The sequence below is a fragment of the Echeneis naucrates genome, chromosome 17 (genome assembly GCF_900963305.1).
Source record: "Echeneis naucrates chromosome 17, fEcheNa1.1, whole genome shotgun sequence".
Lineage (NCBI taxonomy): Eukaryota > Metazoa > Chordata > Actinopteri > Carangiformes > Echeneidae > Echeneis > Echeneis naucrates.
In genome coordinates, this window is record NC_042527.1 from 12,369,361 (window position 1) to 12,392,822 (window position 23,462).

Here is a 23,462-nt window from a genome sequence, read left to right on the forward strand (position 1 = left end):
GGCTCCGTCTCTTCCGGCTCTCCCAAGCCATTATTTTATTTACTAAATGCCCATATCCCTCCGCAGGGTCAGAGAGTATTTTGAAGAAATTGTCAAAGGGTTTGCCCGATATTATTTTTATCGCGTCTTCTCGTCGATATTTTTTAACGTTTGCCCTAGTCGCGACACATTACCTTTTCGGCGAGTCACACGCGTTTGGAAAGATTTGCGCACCATTGTTGTGGCAGTGGGAGGAGGATCTAGTTTTTTGAAGAGCCTAGAGGGGGCTGTGCTTCGGTGCCACTTATCATTAGATATGGCCACCGTTACTGAGTACGCCGAAGCGTCATCTTCAACTTAATTTTTTTTGTGATATTTCACTGTAAATTCACAGTTCCGCCACTGTGGCGGGCGGGATGTGGTTTTTGGCAAGCTAATGATTGTTTTTACCTGTCCAGGGAGGCGGTTGCTGCTGCGTGGCAGGCTGGCTGTGAGAGTCTCCTAACTGGCTGCCTGGTCCCGCAGCTTGTCGCAGCTGAAGAAAATAGAACCAGTTGCCAACCAAGCGGTCGGCAGCCAACATTTGCTTTGCGCGTTGCTGCACATTCACCGAAGATTCACATTTAAAGTTTCCTTTTACGGAGTGTCTTTCTCCCCCCCTTTTGCAGCCGTATGGATTCCAGCTTGAATTTGTTTATTCGTTGATGGTAAAATTGTTGGCCGTAGACTTGGGTGGCTAACACCAACTAGCTATATAACCCCAACTCGTGCGACGACAGCTGTCATCGGAGAAAGGAAAGTGATCCCCCCCCCCAAATGCGTTTGCCAGCGAAGCGGTTTTCTGTTGGATTTACACCATCCACCTTTCCATCAAATGGGCAAAGTTGGGAATAACATTGCAACGTTGGAATATAATGATATGCGTTATGCATTTCTGAGAACTGCGGTGTTGCTTCATTGGAGAGAGGCTAGCTAGCTCAGTTAGCTTGCTAGCTAGCTGGGTGATAAAAGTGCGACGTTTCATCTCCCAGTATTTTGGACATGAAGAGGATAATTCGCTATTCATAGGGCTGGAAGGTAAGCGCCGGCTAGAAGTTAAGCTGTTTTCCATACAAGGTGGATTTTTCTGTCTGTAGTATTCACCTTTTTTTGAAGTAAAGCTCAGCCAACATTATCCACCTCCAGTCTGATGTTGGGGGGTTTGTCGCCGCCTTGGCTTTCATGACTCAGACTATTAAACAGCCGTCCATGGGTGCTATAGAAACAGAAATATAGCGATAACGCAATTTGTTTGTCCATGTATATGATGGACGGCTTTAATGGCTGCACACAGCTGTCGCTTATTTGTAACAAAAAAAAAAGCAGAAAACCAAAGCTTACGTCATTGTAGAGCGCACCGTTTTCACTTTTTTTTTTGTGTAGCATTGTAGTTCCCTACAACAGTTCCGTTTCGCTGAATAGACCGAGCCTTTGTGTGTGTGTCTGTGTGTGTGTGTGTGTGTTGGGCACAAATGCTCACCATCGCCTCGTACTGCCATATAAGTTGATGGACGCTTAGTATGATTAAAGGTGGCAAGTTAAGTTTGCAATCACCCTAAAAGGCTGTTAGGTTAAAGGGAGGCTGTGGGACAATGAAAAGGTTAAATCATTAGCAGACCAGCGCGATGAGTTGGCCAACTAACTGAAACCATGGGTAACCTGTTTGCTGTGCGAGCCTCTCTCAAAGTTTCCTGGGAAATGCGTCTCTAATCCCCAAAACGGTAAAGTGTCGCCGCCGAAATAAGAAAGATGGATCGGTTGGTTTCTTTGTGCATTTCTTTCCCCCGTCGCATCCAGACAATGCCAATGTGACTTTTGTTAGTGCTCGTCAAAGAAAAAAGGCGACAGAGTTCAACACAACAGGCTAGCTATCGTTAGCTGTGTGAAACTGCTTTGTGCCCAGGCTAGAGTTAACAAAAGCTAACGTTAGCATGTGGAGAACTGTGCCCATGGTGGCCGTGACTGCCTACCAGTCACCAGATCCTCAGCCCGGATGCACTAACAATGATCTCAGTTCTCATCACTTTCTGATTCAAGGTTATAAATCAGCTTGTAAAATGGTGTCTATATAACTAAATGTATTTTTGTGTTTCTAAGAACAGTCCCAGGTCCCTGCTTGCAATTAATAGCATATAAAATGGGATGAATCCTTTTACAGATAATTGTGTTGACAGTCTAACTTGTAATGACTAATATTTCTCCGGATGTTTGGTGTTGCTGGATTGCCATCTGTGTGCAGGTCCTGGGGAGCTGGTGGAGGCCAATGTAGACACTAAACGAAAGAATTACCAAAGATCGGGAGCAAACATGGTGTTTCTTCCACAATACCGAATAGTTCAAAATGGGACCTTTCCTGACTTAGTGATACAATTGACCTCTTTACTTGTTGAAGCACGTGAAGCCCCTACCATGTCCTCCTAAACCATAACTGATAATAGACCACTAGTAGCAGTGATTTTAACCAACTGGAAAATTCAACATGAGCTAAAAGCAAGTTTATGTAATATGAGACTGAACAAACATAGCACCCTGGTATTTGAACAGCCTTGTACAGATGCAAGGTATATTGGAAAAGATTGAGTGTAATGAGGCGAAAAGGTTTGCCATGGTTTAAAAAACATTTTATTGGTTTACTGGAAGTCAACTTTATTGTGACTCATTTTAAATATTAGTCATAATATAGTCTAATTTAATTATGTTTTGTTGCATAAAAACAAGCTAGCAGGAGGTACTGTGTAGATGTTTTTGTATGTATCAAAAGGAGCAGTAAAATATTATTGTTAGGTGAAAATGTGGCCTGTCTGCTGGTTGGAACTGATCTCCTTTTGAAAAAGAGTTTTGCCAAAATTAATAAATTTCCCATATTTCACTAAGATGTAAAATGCACCATCAGTGAGCAAATGAAACAGTCACCTTCATTATCAGTGATGCCAGGTTTATTAGAGCGTATTTATAACAGTTTAGACATGTTTAATGTTTATATTTTCAAATCCATTATTACTGCCTGGTAATAAGACTTGGTGAACAATATCTCCCATGTTAAAATATAAACACATTCTGGAATGCATTCGAAAATTGGAAATTTTTTGGACAATGAAGACGTACTGTAAGTGTTTGGCCTTCATTTTAATGGCACTCATAGCAAGGCTACAAAACAGCTATTGGGAATCATCATTGTCTTGAATGGGTTCAGTAATGGTTCTGATGTAAATTTAGGGTTTTGACAGTACCCAATACTGAATTACTGAATTTATGCACGCAAGTTGGAAGAAAAGAGACTTGAAGCCTAAATAAGCACAGTTGTGCACAATTTGCGAGCCAAGCTGTGGTCATTCTGTTTTGTCAGACACAACTGAGGCATTGGAAACAAAGCAACTTGATTTTGGTCCGTTTTGTGTCCTTTTCGGATGGGCAGTCTTTCTTTCTGAGCTTGTTTACTCAAAACCACCACTTAGAATTTGATATTTGGGGGAATACCCCACCCTAAAAGTAAAACTCTGTGCAAATCTGAAATTAAATAAACTTTGTTTCATGTAAATGAATCTCTTTAAAGACTAACAAAAAAACATTTTGTCCTACAAGGAAATGATGTAGCACATGGTCTCAACTCTACCTTCCTGAAAAAAATGTCACGTTTATACGTTTTGATTAAGTAAACATTTCAAAGAAGCTGTCACCACACAATCCACCATATCCACCATACAGACAGGTTACAGGGCTGGCCCAAAGGAATGTGACGTTTACAGCTAACACAGTTCAAACCAGTTGAGCACCATCATCAAATTGCCAAATGAATAAATTGCATTTGATAAAGATGAGTTACAGCGAATCTCTGCCAAGATGCTTTGAAGCTGAAGCCACCATTTGGTGGCCCGATACCTTATTAAAGCTGATAATGTTTTTTTGTTTGTTTTTACTTTACACGGTAGGCATGACAAAGTGCTGTAAATTAAAGATGCATCTTAAATTAATTGAAATAGTTTGAAACCATCTTTTGGATATCACTTGCAGTTGTTCTACGTGGAAATGAGTTGTAAATAGACCTGGAGAGTCTGTCATAATTTTATCAGGCTATCCAGGTCAGTGATTTTATAACATTATCTATATTGTCTTTACCCAGTCGAATGTTTGAAAAATGTTTTTAAATGTCATTTAACCCAATTGCGAATTTCATAGCTTAAAGTGAATCATATTCAGTTTGCTTTTGTTTTTCATGTATACTGGCTACCTTTAAATTTCACTTAACATTGTAAAATGCAGCTAAAGGGTAGCTTTTACCATATGTACCATTGATTGGTTTGTAGTGGGTTTTCTTTTCGTAGGTGGGTTGCAGCTAAATGGAAAACCTGGAGTGGCTGATGTGGAGTGATAGCAGAATATTTCAAAAAAGAGAAACTGCCCCTACACTTTTCTCACACTGGCCAAATGCTAAGCTGATTAATATTTCACTGCATTGAGTTTCACTTTTTCTTATATACATATATTTGGAGGTCAAAAACTCTTGAATTACCAAAGGGATACCCAGGGAGTCTGGTGACATGATCAAGCAAAATGAAGAAAAATAGAAATTTTGGGGTATATTTATCTTGATTGCACGTTTATTAAGAGACTATCTCATATACAGGCTATTCTAGAGGCTACAGCGACTTGCTTAGACTTTTCATTTAGGCATTCCAGTTTGCTGGAAGAATACATGGTGACATCCTGATCTAAGTGAACAAAGCTGTGGCCCATTAGTATCTGCATTCTCCCATGCAATGCCATCTTTTCCTCTTATTTAAAAGCTGGTTAAGAATATAAAGTCAAATGGGGTGGAAATAAGTACCAGTTTTTCCTCTTTGTGTTCAAATGTTGAGTTAATTTTCCCTACTCAAGTTACCTGAGATTAAATTACCTGTCATGACTGTTTTGTTTTTTTTTTTCCTTCCCCTTTCCTTTTTTTTTTTTTTTTTTGTTTTGTTTTTTTTCCCTAAGAATGTCATCAGAGGATAAGACTGTGGAGCCCTCTGACCAGGGACCCTCGCCGCCCTCCAGCACTGTTGGGGCCACGTCCACAGGAAGTCCTGCCCATGCAGACAAGCGACCACGTGGCAGGCCGCGCAAGGATGCTGCTGCTGCTGCTGCCGCCGCCGCTGCTGCCACCGCCGCTGCCACCACCACCACCACCACCACCACCATCACCACCACCACCACCATCTTACCCCAGGCCCCACCCTCATCCACGCCGAAGAACAGAAAGAAGTATGTTTTTAATCTTCAAATAGTAATAATGCATATTGAATGCAGATTACATTTTCACTCCGTAAATTTGAATCAACTTTGTTCATCCTTAAATAACACCGAATTATTCAAAATTTTTCGAATTGCTTAATGGTTGGTTGGTGGCTAGGTGTTCTACCTATTGTCTAAACAGTTTCCCATTTACTATAAGAGTAGACAGAATTCCATATGACCCTCTGAAATGGCCCATTAATTGATGAGGTTATGGAATGACAATTTAAAGTTATGAATTTTAAATGACTGATCCAGGTAGAAAAAGCTTAATAAAAAAAAAAAAAAGGCCAAAACGATTAAGGAACTGCTGTCTGTATGTACCAAATTTTGAAAGATCTGGGGCCTCATTTATAAAATGTATGTATGCCCAAAGGCCATGGTTGGAGTCATGATGAATTTATGTAGTCATTCTGACTTTTCTCCCTGTGAAGCTTCTTTGGTTGCTTTGGATTTATATTTAGGTTCATTGTGTTCGTCAGGTTGCTTAGGGGTGCGCACATTCTCTCGTCAAGTCTGTTTTTTATAGATCACAACCTTTGCGTGGAAAGTGATGTATGCCACGCTTATAAATGAAGCCCATTGCCATTTGCATTTCTACATCATCTCACCAAGGCACCCATGTAAAGCTGAACAAATATGAAGAATTGACTCAAAGCACTCACCAGCCTAACTTAAACTAACACCACCACAGAAATTTCTTCTGGGACATTGTGCAAGATATATGTGTTCTTTGTAACTCCAATAGCGGCATATTATACAGCTTTGAGCTGCTGTTACAAAATGCCCACAAGGTTCTTAACTCTCTCCATAGTCTGTCCTCTCAATCATCTCAATCTTAATACCCCGCCTCCCAATAGATCGTTTAATCTGCGAGAGTTCAGATGATGCGTTATTGCCGCTGTGCAAGGAGGACCTGGGACAGACTGGAATTGCTTAATACTGATGAACAGGTCAAGAACATCCATCAGCAGAAATATGCCCCTCTGTTTGTTACATATGTGGCTGTAACTGTTAATGTGGCCATGCCATGAATTAAGACTGTGATTACAAGTTACAGATAAGATTATCATAGTTATTGAGCTAAATATGGTCCAACAATAATCAAATCTCAGATTTTATTGAATTGAAGCAAATAGACACCCTGTCTCCACCTCATGTTGTACTGCATGTGGGCTGTCAACCAATGTAATTCCCTTTTAATTTCTGATGTCATGTTTGCTCATTAAAACCAAAGGCAAATGAATGGCCCTGCCTTGGAAGATTAGGAACCAAACTACACCGACTATTTTAAGTGCTCAGCTAAAATGTTGCATGCTGTCTGTAGACCAGCCAGATGCATGTTCTAGTGGATATAAGTGATATGTATAAATAATAATAAAATAATCAGTAAAGCATTGAAAAGCCAGTTTGTTTGTGACAGAGACGATACGTCATAAATTGCTCTACTAGACCTGGTTGTTGGAATTTACTCGATTTGCCCACGCTCCATCTGCTAGTCAGTCCATTACAGAGCAGTGTTGATCCATGTCAGGCTTTTCAGGCAGCAGCCTGCAAGCTGGAACTACTTACTATGGCATTATTTTCACCTTTTCTCCCCCCCACCCCCCAATAGTCCCACCACAGGGTGTGGGGGGTGGTAAGTTGTGCAGGGTATGGGGTTGACTGTTAGTCTTGAGCATTTGTCAGTGAAATAAGTGCTCTCTCTGTGCTGAAATTTGATGCCTTTCGCAGTTATATATAATTACAGTTGAATTTTGTGTAGCTGTGTAAAGAGGTCACCACCAACTACTTAGCCTGTGTATACTCAATTGTGGTCATAGATGAAAATGTCACACACATCCACTTAAATGCCAGTAGTTATAGATTTGTCATAAACATGTTACGCATAGTACATGGCAGAAAAATTTTGATAATGTGCTATTCTTCATAGATGAGTATGTTTAGTTAGGCTAGAATTGCTTCAAAAAATGTTGTCAATTGGAGTTTTCACTGATTGGAATATTTCATCACCACAGCTCCTCGTCTCCTCAGCAGCACAGTTGGCCTTATTGTTCTACTATCACATTTGTACGACAGTTATAGTAACAAATAGTGAAAAAAAAAATCATGTTCTTAATAAGAATTGTGTAAACTCAAGATTTTGTCTTGTGCACGAGTCAGTTTGGTGCAAAAGTACAGCAACAAGTATTTGGCTCGACAACATGCAGAAGTGTTGATCACTTATAAGCTTGAACATGAATATCTCAATGCGGTTTTGGCCAAGGATGGTCTGAGGCCTCTCAGGTCATTCCTGGGTTTTTACATTGTTCTTATCTTGACATGGAAGTCATTTAGAGGGAGGGGTAGATTTGGCATAAAGCCATTTGTGATTTTTCTCTCCAGTGGCATTGAAAATTGCCCCCCACCCCATTTGCACACAACATCATTAGTTAACATGTTTAATTTGTATCCATGATTATCCTCTCCACATGGCTTTTTCAAGATTTGGTTAACTTAGGTCCCATTGGACAATGTTGACACTGACAGATCTCTTCATACTGTAAGGGGCATGTGCTGGGTTGTGTTTTCCTCTCAGATTTGTAACATAGGCATATGGTTTGAAATGTTAATGTGGTAGTCTGATTTGCTGACAGGACACATTTAGTAAGATATAATATGGGTTGGCAAAAGTTTGCCGTGTTAAAGATGGGGGAAGACTATTTCTAACTTTGCCAGTAAAGAACAAATCTTGAAAAGGAGAAGTAACAACACGAGAAGGAACATTCTGGTCAACAGTTGGTATTGCTTTGGCTCTTAACCCTAATTTTTTGATGACTTCCTAATATTCAAATGTAATGTACTATCTTTTAATTTTTCACTTCAAGACCTATCTTTTTATGCTTCCAAAAGAAATCAGAGATCCTTTGGCTGGAAAAAGCTTGAAATGCTAGCATCTTGGAACATCTATACAATGAAATTCCACAGGGGGACAATTCTCTGATTCAAATTGATTATTTTTATATAATATCTGACATTTATTGCATCCTTTGGGTATGTGAAGCTCTGAGCATAAGCATAGCGCTGCAGAGAGCAACAGAATGACACTCTGCCACTTTTTCTTTTAGTGATGAGGTGAAATATCTGCAATTTGCATAATCTGGATGAAATGTGCGCATACTTAAAAACTATGTGTCATGAAGAGAGATGATAAAAACACATGAAATGCAAGAAATTGTCACATTGATCTTCGAGGCATATTGATTGATTTCCAAATGTCAATCATGCATCGAATAACAGAAAAAATCAAATAGAAAGTATCAAAGTGAATTAACTCATTCAATACAAAACTACTTGAGTTCATTAAGCTTCTGCTTCACACTGATTACAACCTACTGCGTCATGATATCATTAAGTTACCGAGCTGATGTTTGTGTGATGCTGCGTTGGATTCTCAACATGATCAAACTGTTTATAGAGCCAGTCTAACATCTGATTGTGGTCAGAGTTTACCAATGTATGGAAACTTTATATAGTCTGTTATATACCCTTTTAATAGAGCCAAAATTTCACTGAGCATGTGCACATCAGTGTGTAGACAAATAACCCAATATCTCTGCACAGTTAAAAACAATACAGATCTAGCTTGAGTAGCGCTCCCTTTAAGTCTAACAGCATTGTAGTATACCTACCTCTTGTGACAGTTGGTCATATGAAGTAAAATGTGCATAAATGGGGTAGATTTGTATGAAAACAAACATTTTTAATAATGTATTAGGCCAAAGGAGCATTCTACCGCATTAGTTCTTTTAGCTGAGACTGCCACTCTAAGCATTGGAAAATAGTTTTCATAACAGAAATATATCTCTAACTGAATCAAATTTGAATCCACAGAATCCACACATTAAGAATCCAGTCTTAATATAAAGCCATATCATGAAGTTCATTATGACAATAAAAAGTCAGTTTTCAGAGACAAAGATGCAGAAAAAATTCTGCTCTTGTATTCTCAGCTTGGCCCTTCTAAAAATGATTGAATATCATGAGATTGCCCCATCTAACATCTATATTACGTTGCATTAGTCAGTGGTAAATTAACAAGACTGACCTTTTCAAAAAACTGCTGTTCTGAAAACATAATCAGCACCATATTGCCAATGTACGTACATCCTGTGCTGTGAGGTTTTGTCTCGTACCTCAAGTGAAGACATAAGTCTTATTTTTAAGACTTTAAGCATCTCATGTCCATCAATCCGTAGTAGGTGTTGATTACATTTCATATTGAGATTATTTGGCCGATATGTCAATGTATGCATTTGCCATTACTGTCTAAGCATCACATCTAAAATCTTTCCATGTATACTCTTCATTTAAAAAAAAAAAAACAAAACAACAACATCTTTACTCATGTGATCTGAGAGGCAAAGAAGGGCCAAACGAATGGAACTACTCAGTATACTCAACTCAACAAATACAAATGCCACAAATTAGGGCTTTAGAAATGTTTTAGGTTGTAATTATGAGGAAAACTTTATTTGATCATTTAAAGACGGGAAATGATGTGGCAAATTTATTAGGCTTTTATTAATTTGTGTCTTTTGTAATGCTTCATTGGATGTATCCAAACATTTGGAGTTTTCAGCTTGTGCAAAAGAGCATTTCACACATTTCACCCCCCTGATAATTCATCCTCAAAATTTCAATAATTTTCCACCACCTGAAGTTACAGTTGATGTCTCACTCTTGGTCTAAAAATCAATCCATTTTGCCTCATGTATGGCTGAGTTTAGCTGACCGGATAACCTTTTTTATATATATATATATATATATTTTTTTTTTTTTTTTTTTTTTTTTCTTTTTCTTTTTCCATTGAACTGCTTAGTTAAGGAAATTGTGTGAAATTAATTCGCTGTGGTTTAATTCTCTGTATCATTTGTTTTGTCTGCAGTTTTAATGACTAGTATGCAGTGTACATGCAGGATAATTCTAATTGTTGATTAAATAATCCAGAGGATGTAAATGTTAAAAACGCCAAACATGTATCATGCACATCCATGATTAGATATCATTTGTGATCTCTTAAATTACTGAGCTATTATCACCTAATATGTGATTTCTGTGTTCTAATTTGAAATTCAATAAGAGTATGTTTAGTTAGACTAATGAGTTATCATACCTCAAAGGAAATGATCAAGCTGTTTGTTCCATGTTGTGCTGAAGATGAACACAGGCATCTTAATTTTTGCATTATAAGCAGGGATGTGTCTATTGGTTTGTGGATTGAGTAACATTATTGCCACAGTGTCTCATATGTTCAATTCCCAGTCTCTTTACCTGAATGTTTAGAGCAGTGTGAGCCAGTCTGTCCTCCTTCCATCTTTGAACTTGTACAGCCACCACCACTAATCAAGTGCCTTTTTGCCTTACCCAGTGGCTTGAGTGCCTCCATTGAAAATCAGTGTCAGCAGTGACAATATTTAACTAATGCATGACCATATCACCACCATCCCTCTAGAGACAAACCCAGACACTTCTTCTGGTGCTCTTCTTTTTCATGTCCTCTGTTGGTTTTTCCTCATCACCCTAGGGGTCGCACCAGAGGGAGAGTTGTTGCGGATGAGGAGGACAGCATGGATGGGACTGAGATAACAGAGTCCATAGGCCCTCAGGACACAGGTGAGACTTTGCAATGCTGGATTTTTGATCCATTGTGAACATGTTAGTTTTGTTGGGAGTGGTATAAGTCTTGAACTTGCACATCTAGGCTGCCGCATGCAGAGAGTGCTTCAGAGGATATTTCAGTCAAGGTAAAGGAGTCTCCCTCTCCTGGAAAAGAATGGATGAGAGCTTTTTTCTTGGCACCCCATGCCTCTACTTCAGGGCTATAATTGAAAGGGTTTAGCTTGAGCTGTGAAGCTGCAGTGGGTGTGTATTTTTTTTTTCCACCCCTTACTGCTTCCATCTCTCCTCCTGCTCTGAGATTGGCATTGAGGTGCAGTGGGAAAGAGCCCAAGGCTAATGCCCTCTAAAAGCTTTTTAAAATCCCATCAGTCCAGACCCATTTACGTGCTTTTTTTTTTTTTTTGGTATGTGTGTACATCACATCATGTGACTATACCTCCCATTCTCATACATCTCAGCGCTGTTCTATTGCTGTGAAGGAGATATTGGGGAATCAAATTCTGCCACTGGCAACATTTTTGTTTATTAGTTGTAGTTTGACTTGTACCTACAACTGACAGTTTTACCAGTTTTAAAATGCTATTCAGAAAACATCTGTAATTTAAAAACTCCAGTATGCTCCTGGGCTTTGTCTTTCAGTCTACTCCCCTTTTCCACTTAAACCCCATTGGTTACTTCAATGACTCTCTGCCTGCAGTCTTGGCAAAATGAAAACAGTGTTGTTGTTTTTTTTTTTTTTTTGTATGGTCCTGTCCCAGAAGTGATTAAAAAGTGTTTGCAGCGGAAGTCAAGTAGAGAATACCATTCTTTTATATTTATTTCTGTTTGAAAAGCCCAAATCCGTTGGTAATTTTCATAGTTAAACACTTTACATTGAAAATTTATCATAGTAAAAACAAAGGCTAGATTTGCCATTCGTATCCCAAGACTGTAAGAAGTCTGTCACAGGTACATTTGTTTAGTAGGAGGTAATGAGCTTGAATTTGTCCTTGTGTAATTCCACTGGATGACACTGAATCATTATGGCATTATCCGTGTTCTGTCGCAATGCAATGTAATAAAAATGTCTCCATGAGAAGTAGTTTTGGGAGTTGTTTTGTTTAATTAGTTTGGTGAACTTAGTCTTTTTGGTAATTTGGATCAAAAGCACTCATGATGGTAACAAAATTATAGAGTTGTATTTTGAGCAAAATACTCTCCATTAATATTAAAATCCTGCTTCTTGAGACATGTTGGCAGCCATTATTCGTGTTTTGTTTTTGTTTTTTTTTTTTTCCCCCTGCTTCTGTTATTACTATTCTGTACCAGAGCTTGATGTTCCCAGTGGGTTTTACCTTAATCAGTGCTCAAGCATATGGTCCCCATATTTTACCATCCTTCTCACTAATAAAGGCTGTGGTTTTGACCTGGAGGAAACTGACTAGAATGCAGCCAACCTGCCCTATGACAGCTTGTGTCAGCCAGAAGCTGCATGCTGATTTTACAGTAATAATTGGCAAAGAGTTGCAGGGCAACTCCGGGCATGGAGACAAGTGTGGAATAGATAGTAATATTAACTAATCTAGTGGGGGGGTTGTAAAGCTTCATAAATTGTTGTTTGTTACTGACTAACTTGTTTAATTCTCTTGTTGTCATCAGAAACGCAAATCGAGCCAGTGGAAACTGTGGAGGTGGTGACCAGTGAGGTGCCAGAGGAGGACAAGCCCTCTTCCCCTCTGGCCCAGAGCCCTCCAGCTGAGAGTTCAGCAGGACCATCTGTCTCAGCAAGTAGAGAAGTCAAAAGCAGGTTCGAAAAACACTAAACTTGCCTTTGACTACATTTGAATGAGAAATGAAGAATCTTCTGCTTTTAAAAAGTGTTTGGAGAGCTTCATGCACAGGAAATAGTCTGCAATTTTGCATTTGTGTCCAGCAATGTGACATGCTGTTTGCCTTGCTGTGTGCACATGCATGGATGGATTGAAATGGAGTCATCAGCTGGTTAAGACAGCACTTTCTTCCCAGGTGCCACCTGTGAAAGGTTATAATCAATCTTCTGGCCTGTCTCTGCTATTGATGTTTGTGATGGAGGGCAGACTTGCAGCATCTCAGGGGATCTTATTAACAGGGCCAACTCATCACTTCCAAATGTGATAAATATTTGCCACGCTTTATTTCTCAAGTTTTAATTTTTGGCTAGTATTCTCTTTGGCAATTCACCACTCATGTCCAAAAATCAGTTTCCTCTTGGAATCTGCAGTGTTTCCATCATCAGTTATATGTGCAAGGTGATGTTTTTTGTTTCAAACTCTTTCACTCCCCCAAAAAAAGAAATTATGTTGAATGAACTGATTATATGGTGGGAATCAAGTACTTGCCTCAGAAATGTAAACATAGTGTGTTTATATGTCTGCTATCCCAATGCTAAAAAAAGAGAGTCCTTAATTCCTGGCAACATGCACGGTAGTGTTTTAAGCCACTGTGGGTATTTATAATTAAACATCCCCTACCACCCATTTTCTTTGTTTCAGTGAGCAACTCTGTGCCTTCTGTTACTGCGGTGGCCGTAGCCTGCTGGGTCAGGGGGATCTGCAAGTGTTCTGCACCACGCCTCAGTTTGAAGCACTATTCAGCCACAAAGGTGGAGGAGGCTCAATGAGTGATAGCATTGATGATAAAACCACTCAGCCACAAGTGACTGGAGAGACCACCTCAGGACCGAGGGAAAAGATGAAGTAAGTAGGCCTGTCTTACAATGTTGTCACAAATTGGTTGTTGCCAATGTTGAGCAGGACAGCAAAGTCATCTGTGGTGTCTCCTAGCAGGAAGTTCATGAGCTGCATGAAATCAGAATTTGCTTATGGCCTCACTTGAATGATTATGTTGTTCAAGCTGAACAACTGATACTATAGTGAAGTCGTAACGATGGAGCGTTTTGTCTTGGGTGAAATTCCTAAATCAAAATGGGAATAAATTTGTTTTTTAAGGCCCACATTTTTAAATCCTCACTCACCCCAACACACAAATAAGCCTGCACAGACCTCACAAGCCAAGGGGCATCCCTCAATTTGCAGGTTTTGTTGTCATCCTAGATTTGAAGGCTAAATTATCACTTTGTGTTAGCGGGTATTCTATCTGTCAGTGCCCTGAGGCTCAGGGATGCCACATTGGCTGAGGTGAGCACATGAATCTTTCGTATGTCTGTTTGTGTGTGTGCGTGGATAGATGCTTGTATGCATGCACACAAAGCCAACAAAGGACCCTCCTCGGACTCTTTTTGGCAAGCCGCCTAATTTGTTTTGGTCCTTTGGAACCAATTGGGTCTTTCTCTGGGTTCCCAGTGACGTAATAGGCAGTGTGAGCAGTATGGGTCTGGCAGCAGGCTAAACCAACCAGTAACTGTTGTGTTGTTGCTGTGTGATTGGTCATTGGCCCTCAGTTGAGCCATGCAGTGGTAGAATAGGGAGCCCAGGGCAGAAAGAAAAATTATATATTGATTTGTCAGAGAAGCAGAGATGGTGGACAAAGGGAAAACGGTGGAAGTGTGATGAAGTGGGAAAAGATAATTTCATAATTGGTGATGAAACGTTGGCTCTAAACAATAAGCTGTCAGGCCTATTTGTCATGTTTTCATCATCATGCCTCCAGAAGCCAGTCTCTTGATTTTGGCTGTTGGTTTGTTTACTGGAACTGAGGTCCTTTTTAAATGCTAATGCTCCCTCTCCACATTTTCCGCATGCTATGCGGCTCACTAGTTCAAGCCAGGGACTCAGAGAAACACATCCTTTTCAACAGATTTTATGAGACAGAACAGCCAGCCTCTTGTGAACACGCCAAACAAGATGGCCCTCTTCCTCCTCCTCTCCCTCCTCCCCCTCAGCTTTTTATTTGCTCTCTAACATTTTTCCCTCAGCTCGTTCTAGGTCTTCATCTCTCTGCTTATGTAAAAACTGCACATCGTCCTCTACCCTTTGTCTCAGGGTGGGATTCATTTTTGAGTTGATTGCTGTCCTTCTTGCGTAGCAAATCTGTTACCTTCTATAAAAAAAGAAATGTATTGAGCAGTTTTCTTTGCTACCCTATTCCTTTGTTCCAGCGGGTCTGAAAGCACCGGGGAAGAACAAGACCTAGCCAGTCGATTTTGGGATGAGCTTTCTCATGTCGGCCTTCCACAAGATCTTAACGTCCAGTCTGTCTTTGAGTCAGGTAATACCATCGAACTAAACCCTTCTTATTTACTTTTTATACATTTTATTTATCTTTTTATTTTAACAAGCAATGGTGACACAAGTGAGAGCTGACATTTAAATTCCTTGTGCATATTGTTTACATATTATGTGAGTTAAAACATTTAACTCTGACTCTCATGTGCACCTCTTATATATTTTAAAATTGCAGGGCAATGCTGGGCACATCAGAGTTGTGCCTTGTGGTCTGAAGGTGTTTGTGAGGGCGAGGGACAATCTCTGCTTAATGTGGACAGAGCCATTGACTCAGGGAGCACAAAGGTGAGTCAGGGAAGAACATCCATGGGCTAATAGATGCTAACACCATCTTAATGTGTTAGGGCAGAAGGGAGGGTCTGTCTCAGTGAGGCACAGCAAAGCTGATGGATCAGACTGGCTGGTAAAGGTCGGCTCGGTAGCGTGGCTCTCTCAGCTGTGAAATAGAAAAGGTCACGCCACTCAACGGGGCTGAGCTCCCATGGCAGCTTAGGCCCTAGCATTAGCAGTGGCACAGCTCTTCGATTGCTTTTGCAGCCAATTGGTTGTGTAGACCATCACCGAGTCTTCTGTTTCTCTCAGTTCTATAAGTGTGCAGTAATAGCCACTCTGGAGATAAAGTAGAAGTTGTATGAGGGTCTGTCAGCAATCTGATCACTGCAGTACCGAAACGAGGGTTTAAAATGGGGTCTTGAACCTGAGCTGAGAAACCAGATGACTACTTAAATATAGATAGATATGAAAAACATTAAAGGACAAAGGACTTGCAATAATACACTCCATAGAAATGCTATGGGCATGAGTTTGTCGTTCCCTTGGGTTTTTTTTTTATTCATTTTAGTTGAGGACAGAGATTTTAGACTTATTTTGTGATGTTTCTCTTTCTGCAGCACTGTGCATACTGTAAGCGCCTTGGAGCATCCATTAAGTGCTGTGCTGAAGGATGTGCTCGACTTTACCATTACCCCTGTGCGGGGGCAGCTGGGACCTTTCAGGATATCAGGAGTCTCTCACTCCTCTGCCCAGAACACATTGAATTGGCCATTCACAAGTGTAAGTTGTGTAGAGATGGGACTTCACTAAACTGAATTTAAAATCTATGGTACTGAAAGATTTGAATAAATGTCATCTTATCAATCACATAATCATTTTAAATTAGTTTGAATTAGCATTTATCGCTGTTATTTCCCCCTGCTTAAAGCGAATTTCTTCCATTTTCCTGCTTGTAGTCGTAGATGAAGTAAATTGCGCACTATGCGATAGCCCAGGGGACCTATTGGACCAGCTCTTCTGCACCAGTTGTGGTCAGCATTACCATGGGATGTGCCTGGACATGGCTGTGACCCCTCTAAGGAGGGCAGGTTGGCAGTGCCCGGAGTGCAAAATCTGCCAGACATGCAAGTGAGTAACCTTTCTGCCCCCAAAATAACTTATTTCAGACCGAAGGTTTTTCTGCTTTCTATCTTTCCCTTTTCCCCCTATTAATTTTCTCTATAGCTGCCAGGCATGGTGATCACTGGTAGTTTGTTTACTTCGGAGGTTGGTGAGCAGCTAGCTGGATGTTGTACCCTGAAGCACAGTGTCATAACCTGACCTTATTTAAACAGCACAGGAGTTCTGCTAGAAGCCTGTTGAACAGTGAATATGAAAACCAAAAAATGCCATTTGAGTGTTTATAGTCAAGCTCTCATTTTCTCAACCAGTTCCTTCAACCCTACAATTAGAGATGGAGCACCCCCGCACACTATGACACACAGATACATGCCCTTAGCTACTGTATATCAGCGAGACCAATATTTTAGCAAACTGGATTCTTGCAGGAGCAAATATTACTTTGTGTTAAAACCATGGTAATACAATCTTCCATTTACCAGTTTCATTTAAAACAATCAAAGATCATTTATTCTGTGAACAAACTGTTGGACACTTACTCTGCAGTGCAAACGCTTCTCAGTGGCTTGTAGTCATTCATTTGTTTATCTGTTTGAATGTAAGTGGGTCTCTTAATAAGCAGCACATAAATTAAAGTTTAATTATTAGAAATATCAAGCCTTAATCACCTGACCCTGTAATGTAATTGATGTAGTTTTGGAAAGGGGTTCGCTGTACTTGAATATATATTTAGGCCCCTTAATATGTTGTAGAGGTAATATTTCCAGCATTGGAGAGAACACATCAAGATGACTTATTGCATGTCCATGCCTAAACTCTCTGCATGTCTCATCTTATATATATGTTTATAAGTGTAGTCAGTAAGTGAAAGTTGGTGTGTCTTCCTACTGGTTTGGTATGGTTAGAATTACAATAAGGAATCTAAACTATACAATTTTTCTGAAAAATACTATATAAATAAATGTTGGGCAATGGCTGCTTTGGATTCAACATGCATTTATTCACAAACATAACATGAAATTATTATTCACTATAAAACTAAGATACAGTGTCTATACAACAGACAAAGGACAGAAGTATCACAGAATACACTTCATGTTCTCAATGTCTGTTAGAAAGTGTAAGGGAAGAAAATACTCAACTGAAAATCTATTAAAGTATGATCAAGAAAAATACTTTGTTTCAACTCTAAAATATATTATATGTAGTTTTGACCAGTGGTATAGTATATGTTTATTGTGTATATGGTCCTTGTCTCTTCATACAACCTTCCCTTTCTCTCTCTGCAGGAATCCAGGAGAGGACACTAAAATGTTGGTGTGTGACATGTGTGATAAAGGCTATCATACCTTCTGTCTGCAACCTGCCATAGACACGCTTCCCACCAATGGATGGAGATGTAAGGTAGGAAATATATCACATCATGCTGGATGGTTGAAGACAAAATCCTCCCACGATGTATGGACAATAATGTTAACTGGAATAATATTCAAGATATGAATCTTTGCTCTGTCTGAGTAAAATTTCTACTACCCATGTGAATTTGCCTTTTTGGTGGTTTACATGTGCACTTCCTGTGGTTAAGAAATGACTCACATTGGCTGATCTTTAAAGGCTGCAGTTCATCCTCGGTACCATAAGATTATGTAGTGTGAATGCATGTGTATGTTAAACACGCACAACTCTCAGTGCAGCCCCGCCCTACATCCCCTAGCAGTGTAAATGGCGTGCTTCTCACTCAGGCAGCTGCTTAACTCGCCGCCCAATTTTCTGCAGCAGTCAGAGGAAGTAGCAGGGTAGCAGACACAGCGTGTGACGAAAGGTCTTCACATTTCTCCTCTCTGTCTGACTAAGCACAGGGGCAACACAATCCACACACATCCTTGGCATCAACCTCTCTAGAGAACCACCCACCAATTCCTGTCCCCACTCTCACTGTGGTTTTTGTGCTGTGCAATGGTCTTGCTGAAGCATTGATCTGTGTAAAATAAGTCATAGTTTAACGCTCTTACTTACTTTAACTCTCTGTCATGATCCTCTTCTTGTCTGCTCTGTAAGAGCTCCAAAGTGAAATCCAGGTTGTGATTAAAGGTAAAAAAAATTGTTCCTTAACCTGAGTGGATAGCTAGTCCAATGTACAGCAAAAAGTTGAAACATTGCTGAAATAGTGAGGGCTGGTACTCTTTGACCAGCTTTATGACTGTGTATTGTGGAAATTGAGAAGAAATGGAAGTTTCCATCAATGTGATAAGTCATTATTTTTCCATGATCATTACAACTTTCCAGAAAACACAGTAACAAAGTGCATTCAATACAATACCTGCTTCAATAGCTTTGTATTAACAAACATGAGCTTACTTAACTATGACTGGCTGAATATATTACCAAATTGTGCATTAGACAATGTTTTTACACATATTTTGTGAATGAAATGGTTGGTCTGTATATTTGTGGCACATGGATTTGGAGACTTTGAGGCCACTTTATTTTATTCCTGGCATGAGTAAAATACTGAGGGCCCACTGCCATTTTTATACGAACCACTGAACTTAAAAAGACATGTTGCTGAGATAGAAACCAAATGACCACTTTTTCATTTCATTTTCTTTTTAAACCCAAAGTAGTTCTGCCTTGTGACACATGCCGTGAGTCTGGATAGTTCATCAAAAATACTGGTTGCAATTTATTTGTTTTTGTTCACAACAGTGTCTGAACAAAATAGTTCAGAAAATTGTGTTTTTGGTCAAGTTGCTTACCCAAAAAACAATAGATAGACAATACAAAGGGAATTTTGTGTGTGTGTGTGTGTGTGTGTGTGTGTAAAAATGTAATGGATGTACTTCATGTTTTGACACAAAATCATTTTATAATATTGATGTGACCTAGGGCTGGACAGTATGGCCAAAATTTATATCAAGATGTCATTTTGATATTGATATGAACATTACTGTAATTTCCGGACTATAGAGCGCACCTGAATATAAGCCGCAGGTGTCGGGAAATATGGGAGGAAATGGCATATGGAATTATGTTACACAGAAAGATTTCGGCTTTTTAACTTAAAAGCTGCATCATATGCATTCCTTTGTGTGTTTTCCATGATAAGGGTCTATGAAGTGCAAAATAAATTACTGACCTGAAGAATTTAGTGTAGGTTCGTTTAATTTAATTCAAACTATTTCATTGGTCCACTGTGACCTGTTTGATAATTTCATTGGTCTGATGTGACACTAAATGTATTGGCAGCATGAAGCTTGCTACCTGTAAAAATCCATAAATTAGCCGCATAGTTGATTAAGCCGCAGTGTTCAAAGCGTGTGAAAAAAGTAGCGACTTATAATCCGGAAATGACCGTAATAAAATGGCAGAAAAACTGACAAGAATGCCTTCCTATACAAACAAGAAACATCACTAATTATCTTATTCTTATGTAAAGATATTGTAACAAGAATGTTTTTATTAAATAATGTAGATGCCAAATTAAGTCTTCTAAGTGGGAGAAGTCAAAATCTTTAAAATCAGTGGTGAGTGGTGTGCATGAATGATGCGTGTGAGTGCAGGTGTGCAGGTGTTGTACACTGCAAAATTTTGCATAAGAATTAGACTAAGACAGCATGATCAACCTTAAAACTTGGTGTGTCTATGAAGAAGAGCAGAGACAACATTTAGCACCCTGGAGTTCCAGATAAACTATTTGAATAGATGAATAGAATGTTTCCAATTTTCGGTGTAAAACGAATTACATCTACTCAGGACCATTACCCTAAGCGTAACGGGCCCTGGACAGCTTTCATGCTTACTTCAAAATCAGTGACTGAAATGACACAGCTCCATGGCTGCAAAACTGTTATTCTCACTGTATTGTGTCTGAATAACTTTGAGTGCCATGTGACTGACAAGGCCTGCTTTCCTCCTCAGAACTGCAGAGTTTGCATCCAATGTGGAACACGAACCAGCGGGCAATGGCACCACACCAGCCTGCTGTGTGAGAACTGTGTCCAAAACCAGGACCCCGCTCTGTGCTGTCCTACATGTACTTGCATCCTGGACCCTGAGCATCACAAAGACTTACTATTCTGCCACACTTGTAAGAGGTAATGAACCTTTTTTTATTATTTTAGCACTGATAACTAATGATAAATGCATGTTCTTGTTTTTCTTGGTTCCTAGCAGCCCCAGGGAAACACCAGGAAAACCAAATTAATAAACATGTCACACTTGAGGATCACACAGCAGTGTCTTTCCAACAATCTCTTCAATTCCTTTGCATTCCTTTCAGATGGCTACACCTTGAGTGCGAGCGTCAGAACTCAGGCCAAGCAGAAATCCACTCGAGAGAGGACTATGTCTGTTCCCACTGCAAGTCTCCTGCTGCAGAGCAGACGCTACAGGCAGAGGATATGGATACTGGCCCAGTGCTCAGCCCTCAACCTGCCTCCATGCACACAGACTCTGAGCCTAGCATACAGCTGGCTCAAAAGCACATGGACCTAGAACCTGGCACTCAGCTGCCTCCTAAAATGCACAATGACCCCAAACCGGAATTACTTGCTGTTCCATTGCACTCAGATCCAGAGTCTGTTCAGGCTACTATCCAGGAGGAGAAGCTGGCCACGTCAGCCCAGCAGCCTGGTGAGTCTTTGTTCCAAAAAGGTTGTACGCAAAAAGATGACTGCTCTGATCTGTTTCCTTTTTTCATCTTGAAGTCTTTATTTTCCTTTAGTCCCAAGTGTCCCTCCTGGGAATTTAATGTTTTAGCACCATATTAATCATGTCTTGTTATTGCAAGGACAAGCCAAGAATTGTAACACTTTGTTGTACATGAAACCATCCACAGAAGCAGGTTATTTGCTTGAAAATTAAAGGCAGTCTTTGTAGTTTAGTCTGTTGATTCAGCCTCCAGCCATCCAGAAGCGGTTGAAAGTTTTGGCCATGCAGCACCAAGTGATGAAGTTTTGGAAGTCAGTAGTTGCAAATGAAAGGATTGGGAAGAGTTTTTTGGACTACAGCCAGAGATAATCACTGTCTTTTATTTGGAACATTTACTGAGGACTCCCCAATAAGCAGATGGTATTCAGCTAGCTTCAGATTAACAGAATTCCATTGTTTTTTGTAAATCTGTGTTTTGAAAATTGAAAGTACTTTGTTTCTTCCTTCCTTCACTTGGGGATTATATGTTGCCCATCACTGAGAAACTGATACTTTTTTTTTCTTTTAAGATTTAGGGAAGTGAAACTACACAATACAGCTGGAGATAGAGATCAAAACACAAGTTGTCTGCTAATGTTTCTGTGATTTCACTTTACATCGTACTTTTAGTCTCAGTATAAGCCAGTAGTATTGATACAAATTAACACAGGGAGAACTTGCTAAAGTCTACCATAACTAAGTTTTATTTGATATAATCTCCTCCCATTTCACAGCAGTTTGTGCAAGTTGCCAGCATAACCCTCTGATAGTAATTCAAGGGTATGTGTGAGGCAAAATGAAGACTATGTCTTAATGGCCTTTGGATTCAAAGATGAGGGGGTTTGGGCCAACCACAGTTATTGGATTATTATTGATAGTTAGGTTAAATTATTCTTTGTTTTAATCACTATAATAGGTATTTGGTAGCTCTTGTTTTCACGTCACATCTCTTGATGAGTTGCCACGAATCATATGATCACATGGCACACCTAATATTTGTCCTTTATTTCTTCTAGTCGCCGATTTGTCTGGTGCAAGCTGCACTAGTAATTTGAGTTACATGATACCTTTGTTTGCTCAAGTTGAGGGCTACGCATCCACTCTGGTTCATGTGAGGTCTGAGATCTTACCGGGCATGCAAGTGATAGCAAGCCTACCCACTGTTGTCTAGACAGTAGACTCCAATGGCAGGAGGAAATGGGTTGGAGCAGCATGATGGTGATCAGATCCCCTGTCTGCAAACCTGCCTCAGAGCTACACTGGCTCATTCTTGGCTACACACACAGCTTGCTCACTCTGCTTACCATACACACGCTCTCATTTTACTAGCTTTTTCCCTGTTTCATCATTGGTTGAAGCTGGCCAGTCAGTGCCTCCCCCATTGTGGTTCTAGATAAATGTGGAACGTACCCATGAGTTGTGTGTTTCTTTGAGGCAAGCTTTTGGAAGTCAAATATGTTTATATTAATATATGTATTCATATACGAGTATATGTTTATATGAATATATGTACGTTTTTGGTTTTGTTACGTGAGATCATCACTTTCCTGCCAACCTACCCGCACTTGTAATTAAAGTCATTAACCAAAGCTGTTATTACCTGCCAGGATCCTCTACCACTTGGGGTTTAACAGCAGGCTTACTGTGACTCAACTGACAGATCCATTCAATGACTGCAAGTTAGACTTCACTTAATGCTTCTGCTGCATTAATCAAGGCCAAGTATTTATCTACACTATCACAGTATTCACAGTAGGAGATATAGGAAGACTTTAATAAGACTTTAATAAGAATGAGAATGTGTGTTCAGCTTGGTCAATGGCTGAAGGCTGGAGATGGTTGGAAGCCCATCTCCTAATTGACTTTCTGGCATCGCCACCGGATGAGCACCTGCAAGCTGCACAGTCATGAGCCCAGAGCACACAGACCCTGGGATGTTGGTTGTCATGGTTACTCCATTCCCTGGCAGAGATGCATAGCAGGTGCATGTGTGTGTCAGGATCGCTGTGACATGGGAACTTGTGGATTGAAATGGTGGGTGCCTCGTTAAGACTGGGCTATCTGTACTGTCAGAGGCTGTCCGGCAGAATATTGGCTTGATGTGTGGACGCCTGATAGCCAGGAATGACTAGTTCTATTCATGCCAGACTAGTCAAATGCATTGATGTCTGATACAAAACCAAATGGAGAGAGAGTATAGGAGACACTACAAAACGAGAGAGAGAGCAA

At 40.0% G+C, this 23,462-nt stretch overlaps 1 protein-coding gene across 5 annotated transcripts in view; it reads left to right on the top strand.

Moving 5' to 3' along the window:
• Positions 1 to 304: 304 nt before the first annotated feature.
• kmt2cb (lysine (K)-specific methyltransferase 2Cb) overlaps positions 305 to 23,462 on the top strand; it is a 56,722-nt gene continuing 33,564 nt past the window's right edge. For all 5 annotated transcript variants that reach the window (XM_029524053.1, XM_029524055.1, XM_029524054.1 and 2 more), the window contains exons 1-12: positions 305 to 1,056; positions 4,993 to 5,259; positions 10,856 to 10,944; positions 12,589 to 12,736; positions 13,461 to 13,664; positions 15,026 to 15,135; positions 15,328 to 15,437; positions 16,043 to 16,205; positions 16,382 to 16,553; positions 17,834 to 17,948; positions 20,463 to 20,638; positions 20,824 to 21,176. In XM_029524053.1, the coding sequence (XP_029379913.1) occupies positions 4,994 to 5,259; positions 10,856 to 10,944; positions 12,589 to 12,736; positions 13,461 to 13,664; positions 15,026 to 15,135; positions 15,328 to 15,437; positions 16,043 to 16,205; positions 16,382 to 16,553; positions 17,834 to 17,948; positions 20,463 to 20,638; positions 20,824 to 21,176 (1,906 nt within the window). In that variant the 5' untranslated portion in view covers positions 305 to 1,056; position 4,993. The remainder of the gene's footprint in view (positions 1,057 to 4,992; positions 5,260 to 10,855; positions 10,945 to 12,588; positions 12,737 to 13,460; positions 13,665 to 15,025; positions 15,136 to 15,327; positions 15,438 to 16,042; positions 16,206 to 16,381; positions 16,554 to 17,833; positions 17,949 to 20,462; positions 20,639 to 20,823; positions 21,177 to 23,462) is intronic.